Raw genomic sequence first — 21,477 nt, 5'->3', positions numbered from 1 at the left:
TGCAAATTAACATTTATATGCCCTAATATTTCATAAAAACAACGTTACAGTCAGGCATTTCTGTGTGTGAATGAATGTTTCGGTTTTAGCAAACTGTATTGCTGAGTAAAAATCGACTGAAATATGTTGAAATAAAATGTATTTGTATAAGCAACGTATTAAACTGCAAATTAACATTTATATTTCTTATAATAAAAATGAAAGACCTATGTTACAGACATATGAAAGACAACATTTCGTTGATTAGTTTTGGATAGATTATACATTTTTACTGTAAAATATCTGCAACCTCAAATAAGCTTTTGTTTGCCAATTTTTGCTCATATGTTAAATATAGTATGTTTTGTCAAAAATAAAGTAATCAAATAATCAATCAAATCCTTAACTTTGAAATATGTATGATAAAATGTATACTTTAGTTTTTACAAAGAAAGATTACACTTGAATTGTTGTTGTAATTGTAACCTTTTTAATTAAAAAAAAGATATTTACAAGGTAGATGTAAACAAACTATTAAAAGGTAAATATAAGCCTTTTCTTTAAATAATTTTTATTGTGTTTTATTAGTGACAAATTTGGGGAGAGGATAAATATTCCAAAACTGAAAATACAGTATGAGAATTAACTGCACAATTACTAGACATGTTTTCCTTGGATATTATAGGCCAATTTGCAAGCACAATTTGTGGAAAAATAAAAAAGAATTGAGATGCTTCCAACTGTTGCTCTTGCATTCTTGTGGCTCAGTGACTCACCTGAATGAAAGGGTCATTAAGTATGTGGGCCCCATTGTCTCCTCAGGTGTGAACCACTAAATATGCATGATCGTTGACGCCCACTCGAATATTGCCTTTCCAAACAGAAAGTGCTTTGCAAAATTCAAATCAATGTATTGTGTTATGTGAATGATTAGGCAGGGTGATTTTCACATCATTTTGAAGAAAAAACACTAGGCGATGACATCCATTAGACAAAAGTCTTATTGGCACATATTTAGTATGTGTTTTGTGGTCTTATTTCAGAAACTTTAGTTTTTAGTTTTTTCAATAACCACGCATAAACATTATTCTCTCAAAAATGCAGACATGTACATTCTTGTTGCTCACATATTATGGTAGCCCTGTTTGTGCTAAATAGTGTGTATTTTTTTTTTGCCATTAATATGTTTATAAGCAACTGAAAAAAGCACAGATGTCAGGGCATGTCAGAACATCTCAAGGACCCCAAAAACACCTTAGACCCCAGAGGGTTAACTCGTAGTGACCACGAAAGGGAACGTCTCGGTTACGTATGTAACCCTCGTTCCCTGAGTAGGGAACGAAGACGTTACATCTCCCTGCCACTTCCGCTGTACCGCTGGAAACGCCTGAGTTCAGTCTTGGCTCCTCAGCAAGAAAACATAACTGCATGTTGCTGGCGTACTTCCTTATATACCCATGCTATGCAAATTCCGCAGACCCAAGGCATTTCATTGCCATTGGCTCGTTTTCTAATTCTCGAAGGTGAGAGGCTTTCTAAGCGAAACCCCATTCGTCGTCACAACCTACCGTCTCCGTTCTCTACTCAGGGAACGAGGGTTACATACGTAACTGAGACGTTACCCAATAACAGAGTGTAATGTGGTATATGACTGGCTAGAAAATTATTAATGCATGTTTGGCATTATAAACCAATTGAGAATAAACTATTAAAAAGTTGATTTTATCTATAACTGTTCATTAAGTACTGTGGTATTGTAGTTGTATATATTTTTCTTCTTACACTATAAAAGACAGACAGACTTTTTTGTCCCCAAAAGGGAAATACAGTAAGTTAAATATAAATTGACACATTTGCATGACATACAACAACAACAAAGACAAAACACAAGGGAGCTGCTGTCATAGACAGATGTGTGTGGCAGAACCAGAGGAATACAACTAGATAAGTGGAACATGTTCATTTCAGACACCCATGAAAACATTCTCCATTTTGAGTGTCTGAATGGAAGGGGGTTATATATAAAGGAAGACTCTTGCCTAACAGGCTGATCTAATGTTCTCTAATGTGCTCAGGTCAACAGTACATGTGCTTTTCAGTGTCATTTAGAGTGGTGCTACATAAGAGCTCCATACATGCACAAAAGACTGATGCCTTTCAGTGCTTCTAAAAATCAGACTGCTGAGCTAGTGGCCAATTGTGCCATATATATTAAGGTTTTTGCACAATATTTAGCAAGACCCAAATTCAACTTATTCAAGCTACTTATAATAGAAGTTTATAATATCCCTTGAAAATTGCAGTAAGCACTTGAGAAGTTAAATAAGCAAGATTTGGTTGTTTTAAATGTAAAAACACTGCTTCTGAAAAAATTTAGGCAAAGCAGAGATGTAAATCATGGACATATAAACAAATATCAACAGTTACAACCCAAACATAATCCTCAACACTCATATTACCATATTTTCCACTAATCACAAATACTGTGAAGTTGCTTAAATATCTAAGAGGTGTATGTGATGTCAAAGGCACAACATTTTTTGAACAAACGATTAGGTGCGAACAGCAGTGTGTATTCAGGAGTAATAAAGTGTGAGGAGAGATTCTCTCTGTTTAAATAAAGTAATAAATTGGAATTCAGGCACCAGGGTTTTCATAATTTATCTGCTGTGTGAGAGCGGCTGATCATGTTGACTTAACATTTTGTCTGACATTTGGGTCTGACGAGCCCAGCCATTAACTCTCTCAACATGCTACAAGAGACTCTCAAAGGGAGGAGAGACTGGAGATACAGTCATGTGAAAAAGATAGGACACCCCATGAAAACCTTTGTCTTTTTCAACATATGGACATTGGATCTTCATTTTAACAATATTGAGAGATGGAGGTAATATAAATAATAATACTAAAAACTAATAAAACTGAAGAAATGTCTTTTTAAAATTATTTGTAAAATTTCCTTAATAGAAATGAAATATTTGGTGAGCAAAAAAATAGGACACCTCCACATTTATTTACTACTTAAAATTAGAATCAGGTACGCCACAACATGTGCAAAAGATTAGAATATCGTTAGAAAGGATTGTGTTTTTTGATTGTGTTTTAAAGGATTGCCTGTCTTATTTAAACCTCAGACATTTAGTTTGGTTTGCTCTTGATTGTGGAAGTGAGTGAAATCACCATGGTGAGATCAAAAGAGCTCTCTGAGGCCTTCAGAAAGAAGGTTGTAGATGCATATGAGTCTGGGAAGGGATTAAAAAAAAAAAAAAAAAACTCCAAAATATTCAAAATCAGCCATTCCACTGTGCAGAAAATAATTTACAAGTGGAGAACATTTAAAACAACTGCCAACATGCCCAAGTCAGGCCGTCCTAGCAAGTTCAGCCCAAGAGCAGACCGCAAGATGCTTAAAGAAGTCTCCAACAATCCTAAAACCGTATCTCGGGACCTACAGGTAACTCTTGCCACAGTTAATGTCAAAGTACATGCGTCTACCATAAGAAAGAGACTGCACAAGTTTGATTTGCATGCGAGGTGTGCAAGGACTAAACCCTTGCTGTCAAAAATAAATATCAGGGCAAGACTAAAATTAGCCAGAGAACACCTAGAGAAAGACCAGGACTTCTGGAACAATGTGCTTTGGACAGATGAATCCAAAGTTGAATTGTTTAGGCCCAGTAGCAGAAGACATGTGTGGCGCAAGCCAAAGACAGCATTTGAGCACAATAACCTCATACCAACTGTGAAGCATGGGGGTGGAAATGTCATGTGTAACGCTGTCAGTCCGATGATGAAGATGAAAGGCAGAGAAGATCAGGTATAAGTCCTTTTATTTAAACTCAAAGTAGACTCAGATTATCCAAGGTGTATAAACAGCAAAGAGTGTAAAAGTGTAGCACACAATACACCTACATTTATAGAAGCAATTTCCAAGCTTCTCATCTTTATGGTCTGGTCTTTTGTCACAATCAGAAGAGGACAGACAAGGTTTAGGTGAATAATATAAGTTTATTATGTTGTGCAGAGGGAAGAGCAATGCAGGGAAGGCATGCAGATGAGAAGTATAATGATCGATGAACTGTTGATGACTTAGCTGACAGTAGTGATGTTACATTTGACACTGAAGCTTCAAAGCGCGTATCAAGTATGCAGCGCAATTTCTCATGAAGCTCCATGCCTGAGCGCGTATTGTTTTCAGAGAAGCACGTAATCAACGAAAAACTAAGCCTCACTTTCTTTCTAGTCACATGAATGCTTCACTTGCGTGTCGGAATGTTTGAACCCAGACCACTACTCTACAGGTTTTTGGAAGATTAAGTCAATTTACGGTAACACTTTACAATAAGGTTCCTTTATTAAACATTAGTAAATGTATTAACTAACATGAACTAACAATGAGCAATACATTTACTACTGTTTTTGTTAATCTTTGTTAATGTTAGTTAATGAAAATAAAGCTGTTCATTGTTTGTTCATGTTAGTTCACAGTGCATTACCTAATGTTAACAAGATTTTAATAAAGTATTAGTAAATGTTGAAATTAACATTAACAAAGATGAACAAATGCTGTATAAGTGCAGTTCATTATTAGTTAATGTTAACTAATGTAGTTAACTAATGAACCTTATTGTAAAGTGTTACCCAATTTACTAACATTAAAAAAAATATATATATAAAAAAAAAATATATATATATATATATATATATAATTAAGCCTACAGCCTATGTTACATGATCATATATTCTGACACATTAACAGCATAAAATAATTAGACCAACATTTACTTGCATCAAGCAACTATTTTTATTTCTGTATAGTATTAATATAATTGTTACATTTATTTTATTGCCACACTTTAATATGTGAATTATATTATCAGAAAACTGAACATTTAGCGTTGTCAGGCTTTTATTTGTGCTTAATGGATAAAACAACGGCGCTGCGCACTCAGCTGCTCATAAACATGGCTGCTATAAATTTGATCTGCCACAAGATGGCGCTGTTTTTGACACTCTTGATGCTTCGAATCTTTTCCCGAAACATTCAGGGGAAAGCCTCAGTGCTTCATGAGGCTTCATGAGGCTTCATTTGCCCATCCCTAGCTGACAGTAATGACGTCTCTTGTTGCAGGTAGATGAAGACGGGAAGAGCCAGGGTAACGTAGATCGGTGATGATGGGAAGAACGGTACTTCAGGTAAGTAGACTGTGGCATTAATCATGGACGAGACCAGACAAGCACTGTAAACCCGAATAAGTAAGCAGAACTTAAAAAAAGTGAGGCAATCAGTTGCCACAATTTTTTTAAGTTCATAAACTCAAACATTTGAGTACATCATCACTTATATTTTTGGAGTTTATTTTAAATATAATTTTAAATTATAATTAACTTAAATTTACTGATTAAGCAAACTCAAACATTTTCAGTTTCTGCTACTCAGAATATTTATTCATCTTTCTCATTGCAATAATTCAAGAGAACTTAAACATTTCAAGTTAAGAACAATTAAAATCAGAGTACACTAGTTCATACATTTAACTTAAAACCTTCATGTAATCTCAATGAGAACACTTTCATTAGTATTAACTTATAGTTTTAACAAGCTAGTTTGCTAACATGTTATCATGCTAACAATAGTATGTTATACAGCACTTGCTGTATGAGTACAACAATATAAAGATTTTATTTGCTCTCAAATCAAGCCGCATGCACCACTTGTCACCATGATGGTAACTATCCTAAAACCAACAATAACAGAAATTCTACTAAATTAGCATAACAAAACATTAATCACTACTAAATCTCCCACTTAACATTAATATAAAAAAAAAAACCATTATATTACACTTAATTTTAGCATTTACTCTCCCATTCAAGTGACATCGGCAAAGCATGCTGGGAAATAGACATCCCAGCCTTTTCAGTTAAACTTAAGTTTGTTTAAATTAAAATAAATCATTTCATAAAACTCAAAACAATGAAACAGTTCAGTTTACTTAAAATATATCAGTTCTGTGAACTTGAAAGAAAAAGAAAGTGCTAAATACTCATAAAAGTTAATTTGACTGAACAAATTAGTTTAATTTAAGTTTGTCCTACTCAAACCAATTAATTATTTTGAGCGTTAGGGTTTACAGTGAGGGAGTGCAGGAGAAGTGTCTCTTTATAGGGAGTGCTGATGATGAGGTGCAGGTGCTGATGTAATTAGGTGATGGCTGATGGTGTGAAGGTGGGAAACATGAGGGATGCTGGGAAGTGAAGTGCAGTTGAGGTGACAGAGCTGGTGACCGTGACATCATGGTTTGGGGCTGCTTTGCTGCAGCAGGGCCTGGCCAATTCACTATCATAGAATCTACTAGGAATTCTTCATTGTATCCGAGGGTACTTGAGGAAAATGTTAGACCATCTGTCCGAAAATTGAAGCTGAGGCGGATGTGGACAATGCAACATGACAATGACCCAAAACATTCCAGTAAATCCACCAAGGAATGGCTCAAAAGAAAGAAATGGAGAGTCCTGGAATGGCCAAGTCAAACCCCGGATCTTAATTCTATTGAGATGCTGTAGGGTGATTTGAAACGGGCTGTGCATGCAAGAAACCCCTCAAACATCACACAGCTGAAAAGATTCTGTATGGAGGAGTGGGAAAAACTTTCTCCCAGTCGATGTCAGAAACTTGTAGACAGTTATAGGAAACGTCTTATTGAGGTTATTTCAGTCAAAGGGGGCAATACCAGCTATTAGGGCATAGAGCGTCTTAACTTTTTCCTCAGTAGGAATTTTGTTAAATAAATGATATCATGGTTAAAATGTCATTGTTTTTGGTTCATTACATCACCTTTATCTATAGATATTGTTTGAAAGAAGATCAAATATTGATTTCTTACAAAAGAACAAAATATTTCATGGGGTGTCCTATGACTGTATACACACTTGCGTGGATGCAAGTACACAAATAAAAGTCGAAATTCACACCAAAGCAATTGGACAAAACTGGAGCGCATTTCCAAAGATGCTGAAACATGCACAAACACATTTGCATTTTGCACACACACACACACACACACACACACACACACACACAACACACTCTCAATCAGAACTGGGTCTAAAAGGACAAGATGTCCAAAGACTCCAGCAACCAGCCACAAGAAAGACAACACACAATAGACTTATGCATTATCTGTAGAACTGAAATGAGAGCATTCACTACCGAGGTCAAAACACTGACAATCAAATAAATGAAAATAAACATGAAAATAAACATTTTCATTAAATACACTTCAAGTACTGGCTTGTTGGCTGCATATGTCATTATTTCAATGGGCGATAGTGAAAATTATTTGTAGCTGCAGATATAAACAAAGAGTAATAAAAAAAGAGCCCATAATGACTGTCAAACTGTAATAGAGTTTCAACACATACCTAGAGTGCTTTATTTTTTAAAACAACTGGGTATTTCAGGTCCAGTTTGCAAAGGTTCCTGTGAAATCTTTCCCTTGTATATCTTGTCTTATCTCTTGCATTTCTGTCAGGAAGCACAGACAGACATGGGACAAATTCACATGAATCTGTTTTCCCTAGTAGTAATTATGATGGATCAAGGGAATCCAGACCTTATGATGTCAGATTCCTTTTGTTTTTCCTTTCATTCTTTGCCCTTTCTTTTGTGCATTAAAGATCAAATATAAAATCCTGAGTGTTAAATGTTAAAATAGTGACTGAAAAAAGGATGCAGTACTGCAGTCTATTCTGTTCCAGTTTATAAATGCTGAATTCCTGACACCAATGATGAAAATTCAAACGGTACTGCAAAACAACTGTTTTAGAATTTCAAAATGTAGAAAAGTCATAATTAAAAGGCATGGTCAGTATTTTCCAGCGTTGTGCTGCATTCAAAATTAAATTAAGAGTGCTTTTAAATGTCTATTCTATCAGGATGCAAATCTGCAATTTAAATTAAAATAGGGGGAAAAAAACAAAGAAATTCACTGAATATTACTGTAATAAGTATACATTTTTAACCTAGAATAGATTTGTTAAAATTAAAAACTTGTCATTTTGAGTTGAAAAATCCTTGTCTGAAAGTTTTGAAGTTTGAAAGTTTTATAAACCTTACAAACAGATTAATCTGGTTGAATGTCAGCTATAGAAATTTTGTTTTAAATAACCAACACATTCCAAAGTTTAGGGTTGGTAAGATTTTGTTTTGTTTTTGAAAGACATCCAATTCTGCATTTATTTGATAAAAAAATACAGTAACAACAACAACAAATCCCTGTGGGTGGGACCAATACAATTCAAATTTCCTCTCAAATGAAAGGGTCAATTAATCAATTTTGGATTTTGTCCAATCCTGGTATTGGTCGATACCTAAAAATTATATATACCATGATTCACAAAGGAAGATGCATCCCTGCTATTAAAAAACAGGAACGATTTGCAAAGCCCATCCTAAATAAATATTGGTACAAAACACCAGCAGACAAAAAGACAAATGAAATGGATGACATCCTCACATCACATCCATTTAAACTAAAACAATATAGTACATACACTGTTTATTATATATAACAGTGATTTCACAAGGCCTGGAGACATCAGAGTCCATATTCACTAAAAGTTAGACATTTTTTATCTGTTTTTGTTTGATTTCTTGCTTTTGCATGTGTGTGTGCAAATTTCTTATGTGAACAGTGTAAAATATGGGTTTAAACCTTGAAAATAACTAATGCTGCAATCAAGGTCGTGGCACTATGAGAGGATCTTCCCCAATGTGTCAGGAGATGATCAGAATAGCAACTAGAACGCAGTAGTGGAACGAGTGGTGTGTGTGTACGTGTGTGTGTGCATGTCTGTGTTTGTGCGTACCTGCCACTCTGGCTAGCTGGGACGTGCTGATGTTTCGAGCATTGGGGCGCACTCGAAAGGTTACTGCTGGACCCAGAACCCTGAGAGACACAGGAGACAGAGTGAGAATGAGACAATAAGGAGAAAACAAGTAAAAAGAGAGATCTCAGTATGCAGTGAGTGTGATGAACAAAACTGTTGCAGCTTTGAGTCCTGAACATAATCTTTTATAATTTAAAAAATACATTGTTGCAGACACAGTCAACTGCAGTACCGCAACTGCACAGTTAAAACATCCGATCACTGGGGAATATTGCGTTTTTGGTTCATTTTGTTATGACAGATCTGTGCCGTTAGCTTCCCTTTCTGCTTTTGACATAAATTGACAAGTTTTTCCTCCATGAAATAAATCCTCACGGGAAACCTGATGTTCTTAGAGTTGTCTAAAATGTTTAGTAGATCAGCAAACAGGTCCAAATGAAAAAAGTAAAAGAAATCATTCTTTACAAAAAATGCTCACAGGCTCAATGCATTGTATATGAATCTCTTTGCAGCATTTGAATAGGTGATCCAGAAATGCTGTGCAAATGCACAATGGCATTTCGTACAAATGGCATTTGTGATTGAGCCAAACAGCTGTCTGTGTGAGATCCGAGCAGCACTCCACATTAATTTATCTATTCTAACAGAGAATCCTGTGAAGTATAATATTTCATGGCAAATTGTTCCTTTAAAGGAAATGGAAATGATTTTAAAAAAATGCTGAGTATACTCAAAACTGACACAGTTTAAACAAACCGTCACACATCCCACCACAATTAAAAAACACAGACTCAGGCAAAGGAAGAGAAGGATCTGTTAACTGGCACGCCACCATGACATCAAAACAGACCCGTAGATGAGCTACTGTTCATCTCGACATATCTGTTTATCTGTGTGGTGAGCAGGACGAGGCTGAGGGCCGTGGGAGAACGGCGCGAGGCCAGTGGCGTGATTGCTAATGAGCGACACCTGTGAGACGCACTGGGCTCTTATCTCTCACGGAGGAGCGGAAGCATAAAAGGAGGAGCGACGACAGTGAAGATCGAGAGAGACCAGGCGTTATATGTGACAGCAGTTGTCCGTGAGGGGCTGCTGTCTTTTACTTTCATTTTGTATTTGTTTTATTTTTTATATTAAAATCTATTGAATGTTCGCCGGTTCCCGCCTCCTTCTTCCCACAATAACGAACTTCGTTACAATCTGTTTAAGATGACTAAAGCAGTGAATATGATGGTTAGCTCATAAACATGCAGTTGTCCAACAAGGGATCTTCCTGTTTCCTGCTTCTGAGGCAGAAGCATTTATCTGGGATGCAGCTCTGAAGCTGCTCCCACTGCCGACCAGGGTGAGGTGAGGGTCACAAATAGAGAGAGAAAAAAAATGGGAAGAGGGGAGAAAAAGAAAGAGAGGTGGAAGACTGGAGGAATGGATCTGTCACCAGAACAAAATCCCATTCACACGTCAGCAGGTGGCCAAAGGCAACCTCTCATCCTCAGCAGAATTAACACACACAGACAGACAGATATCTGCTGGAAATAATAGTGCTTCTAGTTTCTTGTGTATCCTTTTATTCTCATTATATTTTAAATTATTGTAAACCATGGCTTAATGTTATCCCATCAAGTGGGAATAACAGATGATATGAGAAACAGCATAGCAATAATCTAATAAAAAAATAAATAATAATTTTTGGGGGGTAAAACATTAAAGAGAAACCTTTACCTTATTTTAGTTTTAAGAATAAATGTCTTAAGATTAACTGTTTTTTGTTTGTTTTGAAAAATGAAAGCTGTATGGTAAAAGAGCAAAGAATTAGATATATAACGTAATGTATGGTTTTGATGTGTGTGTGTGTGTGTGTAATCATACATAATTATTATTATTTGCCGTTAGGCGTGACAGGTCTTCATTTTTGTTGTCTGTGCAATGTGACAAAAAACACCTTGCACATTTTTTTGCCTACAGTACCACTGTCCTCATACGTACACCTTACCTTTTTAATATATACAAAAACATAATTCCCCCTTACAAATATACACATGCACCCTGGGAACATTATCACTCCACTTGTATTTACTTTCCCTACACCAGTTTCCCCCCATATTTTGCATTCTTCTGTATACCGGAACACACACCTCTGTTTGGCTTCTTTTCCCAGAAAATCTGGAATTTCTTGATGAAAACACTGACTTTCAGAGCTAAATAAACACAATGGCCCAGACTCCCGGTTATAACACCATCAGTGCTGATAAGCTATCAGTAAAATGCCACCAACGTCCAGTACACAGAGGGAGGGAAGCTATAATGTAACGGTACTGTTTCTGTTCGGCTTCTTTTGCACTATGGGGGAGAGTGTGGGATGGAGATGCTAGGTAGACTGTGTGTGGGGGTGGGGGGGATGTAGAAGAATACATAAACGAGTGAGACAACAGAAGAGAGGTAGAATTAGTATAAATGAATGTGCGTCTGTTAGTGTTTCAATGTGTATAAGAGAACAAGACCGTCTGATTGCAAATCCATGACTGTGCGTATGTGTTTTTCTGTGCCCCCTACTGTCTGCACACAGTACAGCCCTTACGTCATGTCTGGAGTTAAGAGAGGTGCTACACTGACTCTTTATGTAACTGCAACACAGCACAAAGCCCAAATATGGCAGCACCGCCTTTGGGTGAACGAATATTCGAGCGAGTGTGTGCTGAATTTTCGTGATCTTTAACTGCTTTTGATTATACAAGCAGCATCTTGCTTCTCCACCATGTAGTCTGCTTGTGCACTGCGGTTTTCTGCCTGTCATTTCTTTAGTCCAAAATAATACAGATATTATGGCATAATGTTTTATATAAAAGTGTGCATCATCCAGAACACCTTTCCATTATTTCTGAGAAAAGATGAAAAGCATGAGCTGACAATAGATACATTAGCAGGTACCTGTGTACATAGATATGAGCCACTATTCAAGAGAGAACATTACTCAAACACAAAGACACAGCTCACCTGGACAGTGGTCAACCACACACAAATATTTTACTATTTTTCCCCCCTATTTTAGTGAGGTCTGAAAGGCATTTCTTTAGCAAAATCTTATTTAGTATTTATTCTCACACTTACTAATAGGGAAACAGAGGAAATCAAGTTCCTCGGCTAATGAAAAAAATCCCTCTTTCATAAACAAACTGATAAACACTGCCATTGAAAAGTTTGGGGTTGGTATTTTGTAACATTATGAATGTATTTACTGTCACTTTTGATCAATTTATTGCATCCTTTGAAAAAAAAAAAAAAAAACTTTCTGAACGTTTTAACCATATAATTATAGTCCACAAAACTACTTTTGTGTGTGTACATACTTTGTTTCAAGAAAAAAGCTAAACCTGAAAAATTCCATTTGAGGACATCTGATACATTCATATTGATAAAAAAACAATATAGTTAATTATGTTTTCAGTTAGGGTTAGAATGTGGACTTAGGTTATAATATTCCAATTAACTGTATATAAAACAATCTCTCTGTTTGTGTGTGTGTGAGAGAGTGAGTGAGTGAGAGTGAGTGAGTGAGAGAGAGAGAGAGAGAGAGAGAGAGAGAGAGAGAGAGAGAGAGAGAGAGAGAGAGAGAGAGAGAGAGAGAGAGAGAGAAAGTGAGAGTGCAAGAAATTAGTAATTGCATTAATATTTGTATTTCCTTTATCCTCGTATATAAAGCTCCAATTCATTGTGAGTGAAATGTAACCACAATAAGTTCCTCACTAAAATACAGATGTGGCAGAAAGCATTTGTTGCATTCAAAACAATTAAGCAGAAAGCTGTCTTTAATCTGTGCACTTGGAGAATATTGGCTATCATCAGAAATGTGCTGTAATTGAACTGAAGTTTATCACTGCAGGCAGGTCAGAATAACACACACCTACACATGCATTCTCTCTCTGAACCATTTATTTAAAGCTTGAACTTATATGCACAGAATTCAGAACACACTCATAATCATTGAGCTGTCACTTGAAAATAAGTACTTAGCCCAAACTATACTGTGAAATGGAAAAACAAAACAAAACCACAGGTTGAGTGTTCCATTAGTGCCATTAGTGTGTCGACCAGCATGAGACTGTCTTCAACAAGTATGTTTGTGTGTGTGTACTTACGAGAGTTGTAGAAAATCTGTTACATGAAGGCTGACTCTTTCAGCTAAGAGCTCCATGAGGTTCAGCCCCTGATCAGTGGACAGGGAACTATGCCAAAAAAGACAAAAAGGAGAAGAGAAATAGAGAAAGAATAATTATCTAGATTTGTACATTCTCACAAGAAAATGTGGTGATATGGTTTTGTGGGTGGTTGGCAGGACATTTACAAAAATGTCCGGAGTAGTTTTTACAATGCCGCCATGTAGTAGCTAGGTGGTTGCTTACTGGCAGAAACTCAAAAAAGCCCTTTCTTAAAGAGTAACTCTTGCCAAAATGCAACCTAGTGCCTTTTTGTGAATCTACCCGAGGCAAACTTTCGTTTAAAAGCATAATTAGAATGGAAACGCCACTTTTAAGATTGACCGTATTTTCATTTCGGTCAAATTGCCTTTTGAATGGGAGTGCTTGGGGCACTATTATTGGTGCTTTTCCATTACCAGTACCAGCTCAACTCGACTCGACTCGGCTCGCTTTTCGCTCCGTTTTCCATTGCAGATAGTACCTCCACAATAGTACCTGGTCGTCATAGCGACGCCGCAGGAAACACTGCCGTGACTTAATCTTATATGCGACCCCCGCCCCCGCTACCCACACACACAGGACAATGGAGGAAATCGAGTGTATGCTGTTTTTGGATGTTTTTGTTTTTGCTGTTTTTTATTCAGGATACTCCGTCTGGCGCGTGCAATGATGACGCAGTGAATAGTGACGATTCTCTCTGACCAATCAGCAATCTGTCGTGTTTTCACGTCACATTTTAGTATCGCCTCAGCTCGCTCAGAACTTCGCCGGAGGTGGTACGAAAAAAAGTACCTGGAAGCAGGTACAGGTACAACTTTTACACAGTGGAAAACCAAACAAAGGCGAGTCGAGTCGAGCCGAGCCGAGCCGAGCCAAGGTGAGCTGGTACTGTGTAGTGGAAAAGCGCCATATGATAGCATCAAAATCGCTATTTTTAAAACACTAAGAAGACTCGACACAACATGAAACTTTGCTCGAAGTATCACCAGGGGCTCTACACATTTGCTCGAGCATTGAGAACATTGTTTGTGTACACAGAGTTTACTAAAAATAACATTTTTGAACAACTCACTGTAGCTGTGTCCGCCGGCATTTTGACAGTCAAAAATTGACGATCTCCGAATGCGAATTAACTGACTCTGAATTTTAGTATTGTTTCTTATATGAGGATCCTTTTTCAAATACAAGGTCAATATTGATTTTCACTAACGACAAAACAACAAATTATCCGTGAATTTATATGGAACTAAGCTTTAGGAGCTTTCCATCTTTACTCTCCTCCCCGTTACGTTGCATTCGGAGATCGACTATTTTTGACAGTCAAAATGCCGGCGGACGGAAACAACAACAGCTACAGTGAGTTGTTCAAAACCTTTCTTTTTAGTAAACTCTGTGTACACAAACAATGTTCTCAATGCTCGAGATCATGTGTAGAGCCCCTGGTGATACTTTGAGCAAAGTTTCATGTTGTGTCGAGCCTTCTTAGTGTTTTAAAAATAGCTATTCTGATGCTATCATAGTAATGCCCCTAGCTCTCCCATTCAAAAGGCAATTTGACCGAAAATGAAAATACGGTCAATCTTAAAAGTGGCGTTTCCATTCTAATTTTGCTTTTAAACGAAAGTTTGCCTTGGGTAGATTCACAAAAAGAACATAGGTTGCATTTTGGCGAGAGTTACGCTTTAAGTCTCTGTTATTCTAGACTGACTCAGGTCTCTCCTTTACTGTAAGTCTATAAGATGTTTTTAACCTGTTTTACTGTTGGTCAGGTGAAATCAAAAGTCCAATCTTTTAAAACAGTAATATGAGATTTCTACTTAAACAAGCCATTTAATTTGATGTATGATTCATGTCCATAGCATAGTTACACTAATATTAAGGGCTACAACATAGGTTCTCAACCTTGGGATTGCAGAAATTAATTACATTTTTCTAGGAATAACATGACAAAATCTGCAAAGTTGAACAATTTACATTTAAAACAAAAAACACTTAAAGGTGCATTGTGTAATATTTAGGAGGATCTGTAGAAATAAATGCAATATAATATACATAACTATGTTTTCAGTGGTGTACAAAGACCTTACTTAATGAACTTAATAATGTTAAGTTATTACTTAATAATGTTTTTTATTACCTTAGAATGAGCCATTTCTATCCACATACACCACGGGTCCCCTTACATTGAAATGCGCCATTTTACGCCATCATGTTTCTACAGTGGCACTAAACGGACAAACGCATTTCGTCACTATGTTTTTCTTCATGCAAATAAGCTAGCTAAAGTCAGCGAATGAAACACTGACACAATGATGAACAAGTAACAATAACATTCGCAATAACATTTTGTTTTACTGAATAATAAAGTAAACATTATTTCTTAATTTATCTTTGTAAAGAAACCTCATTGCTTAACTGGCTACTCTCTGCTGTCTCAGACGATGACATCTTCTCCTGTCAGCCACCGTAACTTTTGATGGTTGCAATTCGTAACCTCACCACTAGATGCCGCTAAAAATCACACACTGCACCAAGTTTAATATAAAATAGTTATATTAAAATGTGTGGTCTTCAGGCAATACATGAGATCATTTAAACATTAACTATACAGATATGGGTGCTGCTGGATGGATGGATGCCACATACAATTCAATATTGAAATATTGAACACAGCACATAGGAGGAAATACAGAGAGCAGAGAGTGCATAAAACACATAGGGAATAGGACACAGGTGGCTTGCATGCTTTGATAAATCACCTGTATTTTCCAGCAATAAGGCAAACAATAAGGTGTAAATGGAATCCCTGTGAAGTGTGATGTCTTTATGATATGGCCATGCCAGCCCGAGTTAAAAACACACACACTCGCTCACACATCAGAAAATGTGCAAACACACACGAAGCGACTTGCACACAAGCCTAAAGAATGATAAGCATCCAAATGAAAAAAAAAAGTGAGAATTAGAACATGCTAGAGTTCAGCTGTATTCCTGATGCCTTTTTACACCTACAACTCTCTTCTAATACACACTTACACACTTTTAAATCTACTTCTTGAGATTATGCATTTCAGGTACTCCAAGTTAAATGGGACTGTAGTAATTGAGCCAAAAACCTGGAGTGTCTGTGAGATACATCAAGTTATTGGAGATGCAGTGGCTGTGGATACCATCATCTTTCGCTTTGAGGGATGTACTATAGCACAATAGGGGTGTAACAATACATGGATATGGATCGATGCATCGATCTAACGTCTAACGATACAATGCACCGATTCCACACATAATATATTTATATATTTTGACATTCTCCACATTCTGGTGAACACAACACGATAAGTCAGTTTTAGCGCGCAGTATTCATGTCAGATGTCACTTCGAAAAGACACGCTATAGCTAAGAGGAGTCTCGTCAAAGCTGACTAAAAGTGATCGAGGATGGATAATTTCAACGAACTTGATGAACCTGTGATATCTTCTTTGGGGCGTAAAAGGAAACTAAAAGCTGAAACCTTTTCACGGAACCTTACTAAAGCAGCACGTTTAGTGGTGAGGGAAAAGCTCACTGTATTGCGTGTACGTTAATCACAACAACAAAGTTTGTTAGGCGTCTATGTCAGTTGAGGAGATAAACGTTACAAAGATTAACCGAGTGTTGTATTATGTATCATAGCAATTACTTGGTTTTGTTTACCTCTGAAACATGAAATGTGAATGTATCTGCTCTGCTAAAAAACAAACTTTTAGGCTAATATATAAAAAACATACTTTCAATTAACTTTAATTTTGTAATTTACCTGTATTTTTTAAGTTATCATTATTATTAATCAAAACAACCAGCTGCAATTTGATATTACTTTAAAAAAAACACGATTTATGAAAACGAGAACAGAGTACTTGCAAATGACCTCTTCTGTTGTAAATGTTCCAATTGGGAGAGGGTGTGCAATTTTCAAAGAGTTTAATTAAACTTTCATGTTATATATTTTGGTTGCATTTGTGAGTTAATAAAAACGTAACTGGTTGTGTGAACATAATATCTAAATATCGATTAATCGATCGATATAGCCCTGAATCGAATCAAATCGTAATCGTATCGCAGAATTTTTTGAGGTACTGTATCAGCAAATGTCGCATCGCTGGCTGAGAGAATCGATATCGTATCGTATCGTGATGAACTGTCCGATTTACACCCCTATAGCACAACACACACACAACAATTTACACACTGACACCAATATACATGAAGAGGACGGCTGAGGGAAACCAAACAAATTGCGGTATGGAATGCAGTAACATAAACTGAGCATGGAAACATAAGAGTGAAATGTGACAATGAGTGAAAGGCTCCATTCTGCATAGAAATTACAGTTTACCTGTAACTGATTTTAAGCAACACCATAACCATGTACCACAGATGACTCCTAATTAACATGGATTAATCAATGTACTTAAAGTTTCTATAAAACATACAATAATAGTATCTGTTATGAAAATGTAGCCTAAACACATGTAGAAACTGTAGTTACAACTGCCACAGATCGCAATTTAAATTATTTTATATAACAATCTGTTTTTATGCAATATTTTCTATAACAAATGTCAAATATTTAAGCATACAAAAGGAATAAATGTGACAAAGAAGTTGTTTTAGGGTGTTTCAAGGGTGGGACGTTTTAGGGCTTAGCACAGACATTTGTGAATACATAGGCTCTGATGAAATACCGGAAGATGATACACTACAAAATCATTAAAAAATTAAATGCTACATCAGTGAGGATTGATTTTGTGAAGTAAAACTTTAAATATGACTAAGGCAAAAAACAAAAAATGTCCCACTAAACTGTAGACCTGCAGTATAGTCCATTTTTATTTACATGTTTGAATGATTATATAAAAATATTCAGTACATTTACACTACCATTCAGAGGTTTTTGGCCAGTAAGATTTTTCAAGAAATTGAAACTTTTCTTCAACAAGACTACATTAAATTGATGAAAAGTGACATTAACCCTCTGAGGTCGGCAAACGCGCGGGCGCGTTTTGCTGGATTTTCTCCACATTGTAGCACTATAAACTTTAATTACTCCGTCATTTATGGTCATACAGAAAAAAGAAATATAAAAAAAGAATCTGTGATATTTCTACTTTTGTATGTGTCCACTTACAATCAAATCAAAACATTGTGCTTTTGTAAAATAAAGAAAATAAACAGGGTGTGCGTTCTGCCTCTCCGTCGCGGTGAACTTTTTTTTCTTGAGCAAGTCTATAAACTGAAACAAAACTCAGGGAATACTTGTCACACATTTATGAGCCATATACCTTTATAAACATTTAAGTGTGTACTTTTAAATGATCGGATTCAAAACGAAAACAAATATTCTCTGTTTAAATAATTTGTATAAAACCAACAAGATGTCCAGCTTCTCAAATGCTTGCTCATTATATTTAATTTGGCCACACCCACTCGCGCAAAAGAGATTCACATGCAAGACTCCACATGGAACGCGAACTCGCTCATTACCTCAAAAACAAAACACCAAAACACTTCACTTCACTTTTCGTCGAGTTTGAAAGACGCGCCTGAGCTTACATTGGATTTACATCAGAAGAAGAAGAATGCGATTTGAAGACAAGAAAGATGTAAGGTAAGAAATTCTTACATATTAGTTTGTTATTGTTGCATAAATGTCACATTGCAGTTGAACTGTTGCTAGATATATGGGGAATATTATAATATTTAGACCCGTGTTTACTGTTACTGTGTTTGTGGATATCTGCTCAAACGTAGATATGTATATGGTAACCATAATGTTTTATATTTGAGCGTGATCGCGTTTGAATTTATCATATTTTGGATCGCGATCGCGTTTGAATGTATCATATTTTGCAGCGCGATCGCGTTTGAATGTATCATATTTTGGATCGCGATCGCATTTGAAAAGCAAAACGCACCAAACGGCTTAATGTTTTTACTATTATCTCATTTCATATCATCATAACGAATGGAAACATTTGAAGTAACATGATAATCAATATATTTTTCTCTAGCTTAGTTGTTACTGAAATCTTTTGGAATATTTATACTGCTATAGGTTATTGTTATTATTATTTTATCCAGCACTTCGCATAGCTTATGCCTACAAGGCACAACAAACCTGGTGTTCATTATATTATATATTGTTGGAAACATTTGTGTGTGTGTGTGTGTATTCTGTGAATTTTAAAAAGCAATTTTAACCAGAAAAATCGTGCAGGCCTTTCTCTTGATATCAGTATGTTCACTTTTTTTTTTCAGGGCCCAGATGCCACTGAGTCCTGCTGACTTCATTGCACATCCGATCTCTACTTCATTGCACATGCGCAGTCCTTTCCAGTTTCGGTTTTCAATCCGATCAAGTGTTTCCATATGTGTCTGTCCCAAAAATACCTCTCAATGCACCCTCGTGGACTCGCGCCAAGGGCCCTATAGGCCTGCACTACATGACGTCACCAAAATGTGGACTCTGAGGAAGTCCACAAGTCCAGAGTGTGCCATTTGGGACAGGGCCATACTGTCATGGCTTTGAGTGTTTGCTCAATTGAGCCGGATGCAAGAAACCCTATTACGAGGAACCTTATTGGTTCTACAGCTCAATGTAAGTTGTATATATTTTGTAATTCTATGTTTATTATGTGTCAATTGCATATTTTGATTAGTGTTTGCCTATTTGTTCAGAGGGTTCTCTTTTGGCTTCATTCAATATGGACACTTCATTTGGACTATGTTGTGCTCTTATTCTACACCTTTGTTGATTACCTGGACTGGTGCTTGGTTATGGTTTGAAACACTTTATGTTGGACTTCTACTTCTGGATTTCTATTGAACTTTTGGGATATTGGAAACACTCGCCTCTTACCTGAACTACTTGTGGTGTGGTGAGAAATTGACTTTATTTCTGCCTGGACTCAAACATGTGTTGAACTGAAATGTTCTAACATAATGAAGTTATGACTTTCCTTTTCTTTGGATGTAACGATTTGCTGACAATATTGCTGTTCTGTGTATATATATGATATTTGGGTTATCTCACAAAAACTTAAATACTCTTAACTCTGCTCTTGGATGAATGGATCCCCTTCATTTAGTATGTGACCAAAACTGTGAATGTTACAACATTACTATAATATTAAAGGTTAAAATTAACTGATTTGCATATGATCACTTAGGGGCCGTTTAAACAACACTGTTTTTAACTAAAAATGGAAATCTTTTTATGCGTTTTGGCCATCCGTTTACACGACAATCGTGTTTTGGGGGCCAGAAAACACAAACTTTTGAAAACGGGTTTCAAAGTGCACGTTTTTGAAAACGATACCATTATGGTCTCTGTCTAAACATGTAAAAATGTGAATTTGTGAAAATGGTGACGTCATGCACATGTGTGTTACGTGTTCAGCCTATAGGAGCGTTTCTTTACAAAGTGACATCACCAACTACTGGCCTCTAGTAATGTTTTTACTAGAGTTAATTTTTCCAGCTGACTAATGAGTTTATGGTTGAAACACTGATTGAGCGATTACATGAGACATGATACGGATTTCGGTAAGTTACTTTCAATATACTTTCTGAAGTTCATTTGTGTTTATTTCATGCTACAACTAGTAGTAAAGCAGAAGAGATGATCAGTTCACATGCCACTTGAACTGAGGTGCTACAGAAATCTGTCAAGCCACATTAAAGAGCGCCAAAGGTATAATTGTTTGAATTACGCAATAAAATGGACAGAATTTGGAGAGACTTTGTTTCATATCAGAAGTAACAAAGGACAAAGCTTATTCCAATTAATTGGATGGGAGGGTGATACAAAGTTCTGTTCATTCATCAACTGAAAACAGCATAGACTAAAAGATCGATTCTTGGGGTTTAAGAATCTATATTGGTTCATAAAAAAATAAATAAAATAAAAACGAGAAATCAATATTTTTTACCCAGCCCTAATTTCAATTAAATTCTTTCTATTCATCAAAGAATCGTGAAAAAAAAAAAAAAAAAAAAAAAAAACCATTTATCATGGATTCTATCAAAGTATTAAGCAGCACAACTATTTTCAACATTGATAATTTGAAATGTTTTTTGAGCATCAAATCATGAGAAACTCAAGACTGGAGTAATGGCTGCTGAAAATTCAGCTTTGCATCACAGGAATAAATTACATTTTAAAAATATATTGAAACAGAAAACCGTTATATTAAACTGTAATTATATTTCACAATATTAATGTTTTTACTGTATTTTTGATCAAATAAATGCAGTCTTGGTGAGCAGAAGAGACTTCTTTCAAAAGCATACTGTAGATCCATGTGTCCTACATGAGTGCAAACATCTTGTTACTCAAGAAAGTCTATGAAAGTGTTTCTATTCTTACTTA

General features: G+C 36.1%; 1 protein-coding gene across 1 annotated transcript in view; it reads right to left on the bottom strand.

Annotated features, from left to right (window-relative positions):
* ptprn2 (protein tyrosine phosphatase receptor type N2) overlaps window positions 1-21,477 on the bottom strand; it is a 253,693-nt gene that overhangs the window by 146,997 nt on the left and 85,219 nt on the right. The window contains exons 10-11 of the mRNA XM_084108170.1: window positions 13,008-13,094; window positions 8,851-8,930 (exon numbers count right to left, since the gene is read on the bottom strand). Coding sequence (XP_083964296.1) covers window positions 8,851-8,930; window positions 13,008-13,094 — 167 coding nt within the window. The remainder of the gene's footprint in view (window positions 1-8,850; window positions 8,931-13,007; window positions 13,095-21,477) is intronic.

This window comes from Abramis brama, assembly GCF_963993115.1.
Source record: "Abramis brama genome assembly, chromosome: 3".
Classification (NCBI taxonomy): Eukaryota; Metazoa; Chordata; class Actinopteri; order Cypriniformes; family Leuciscidae; genus Abramis; species Abramis brama.
Note: the sequence above shows the minus strand (reverse complement) of the source record. Positions and strands in the feature narration are given on the sequence as shown.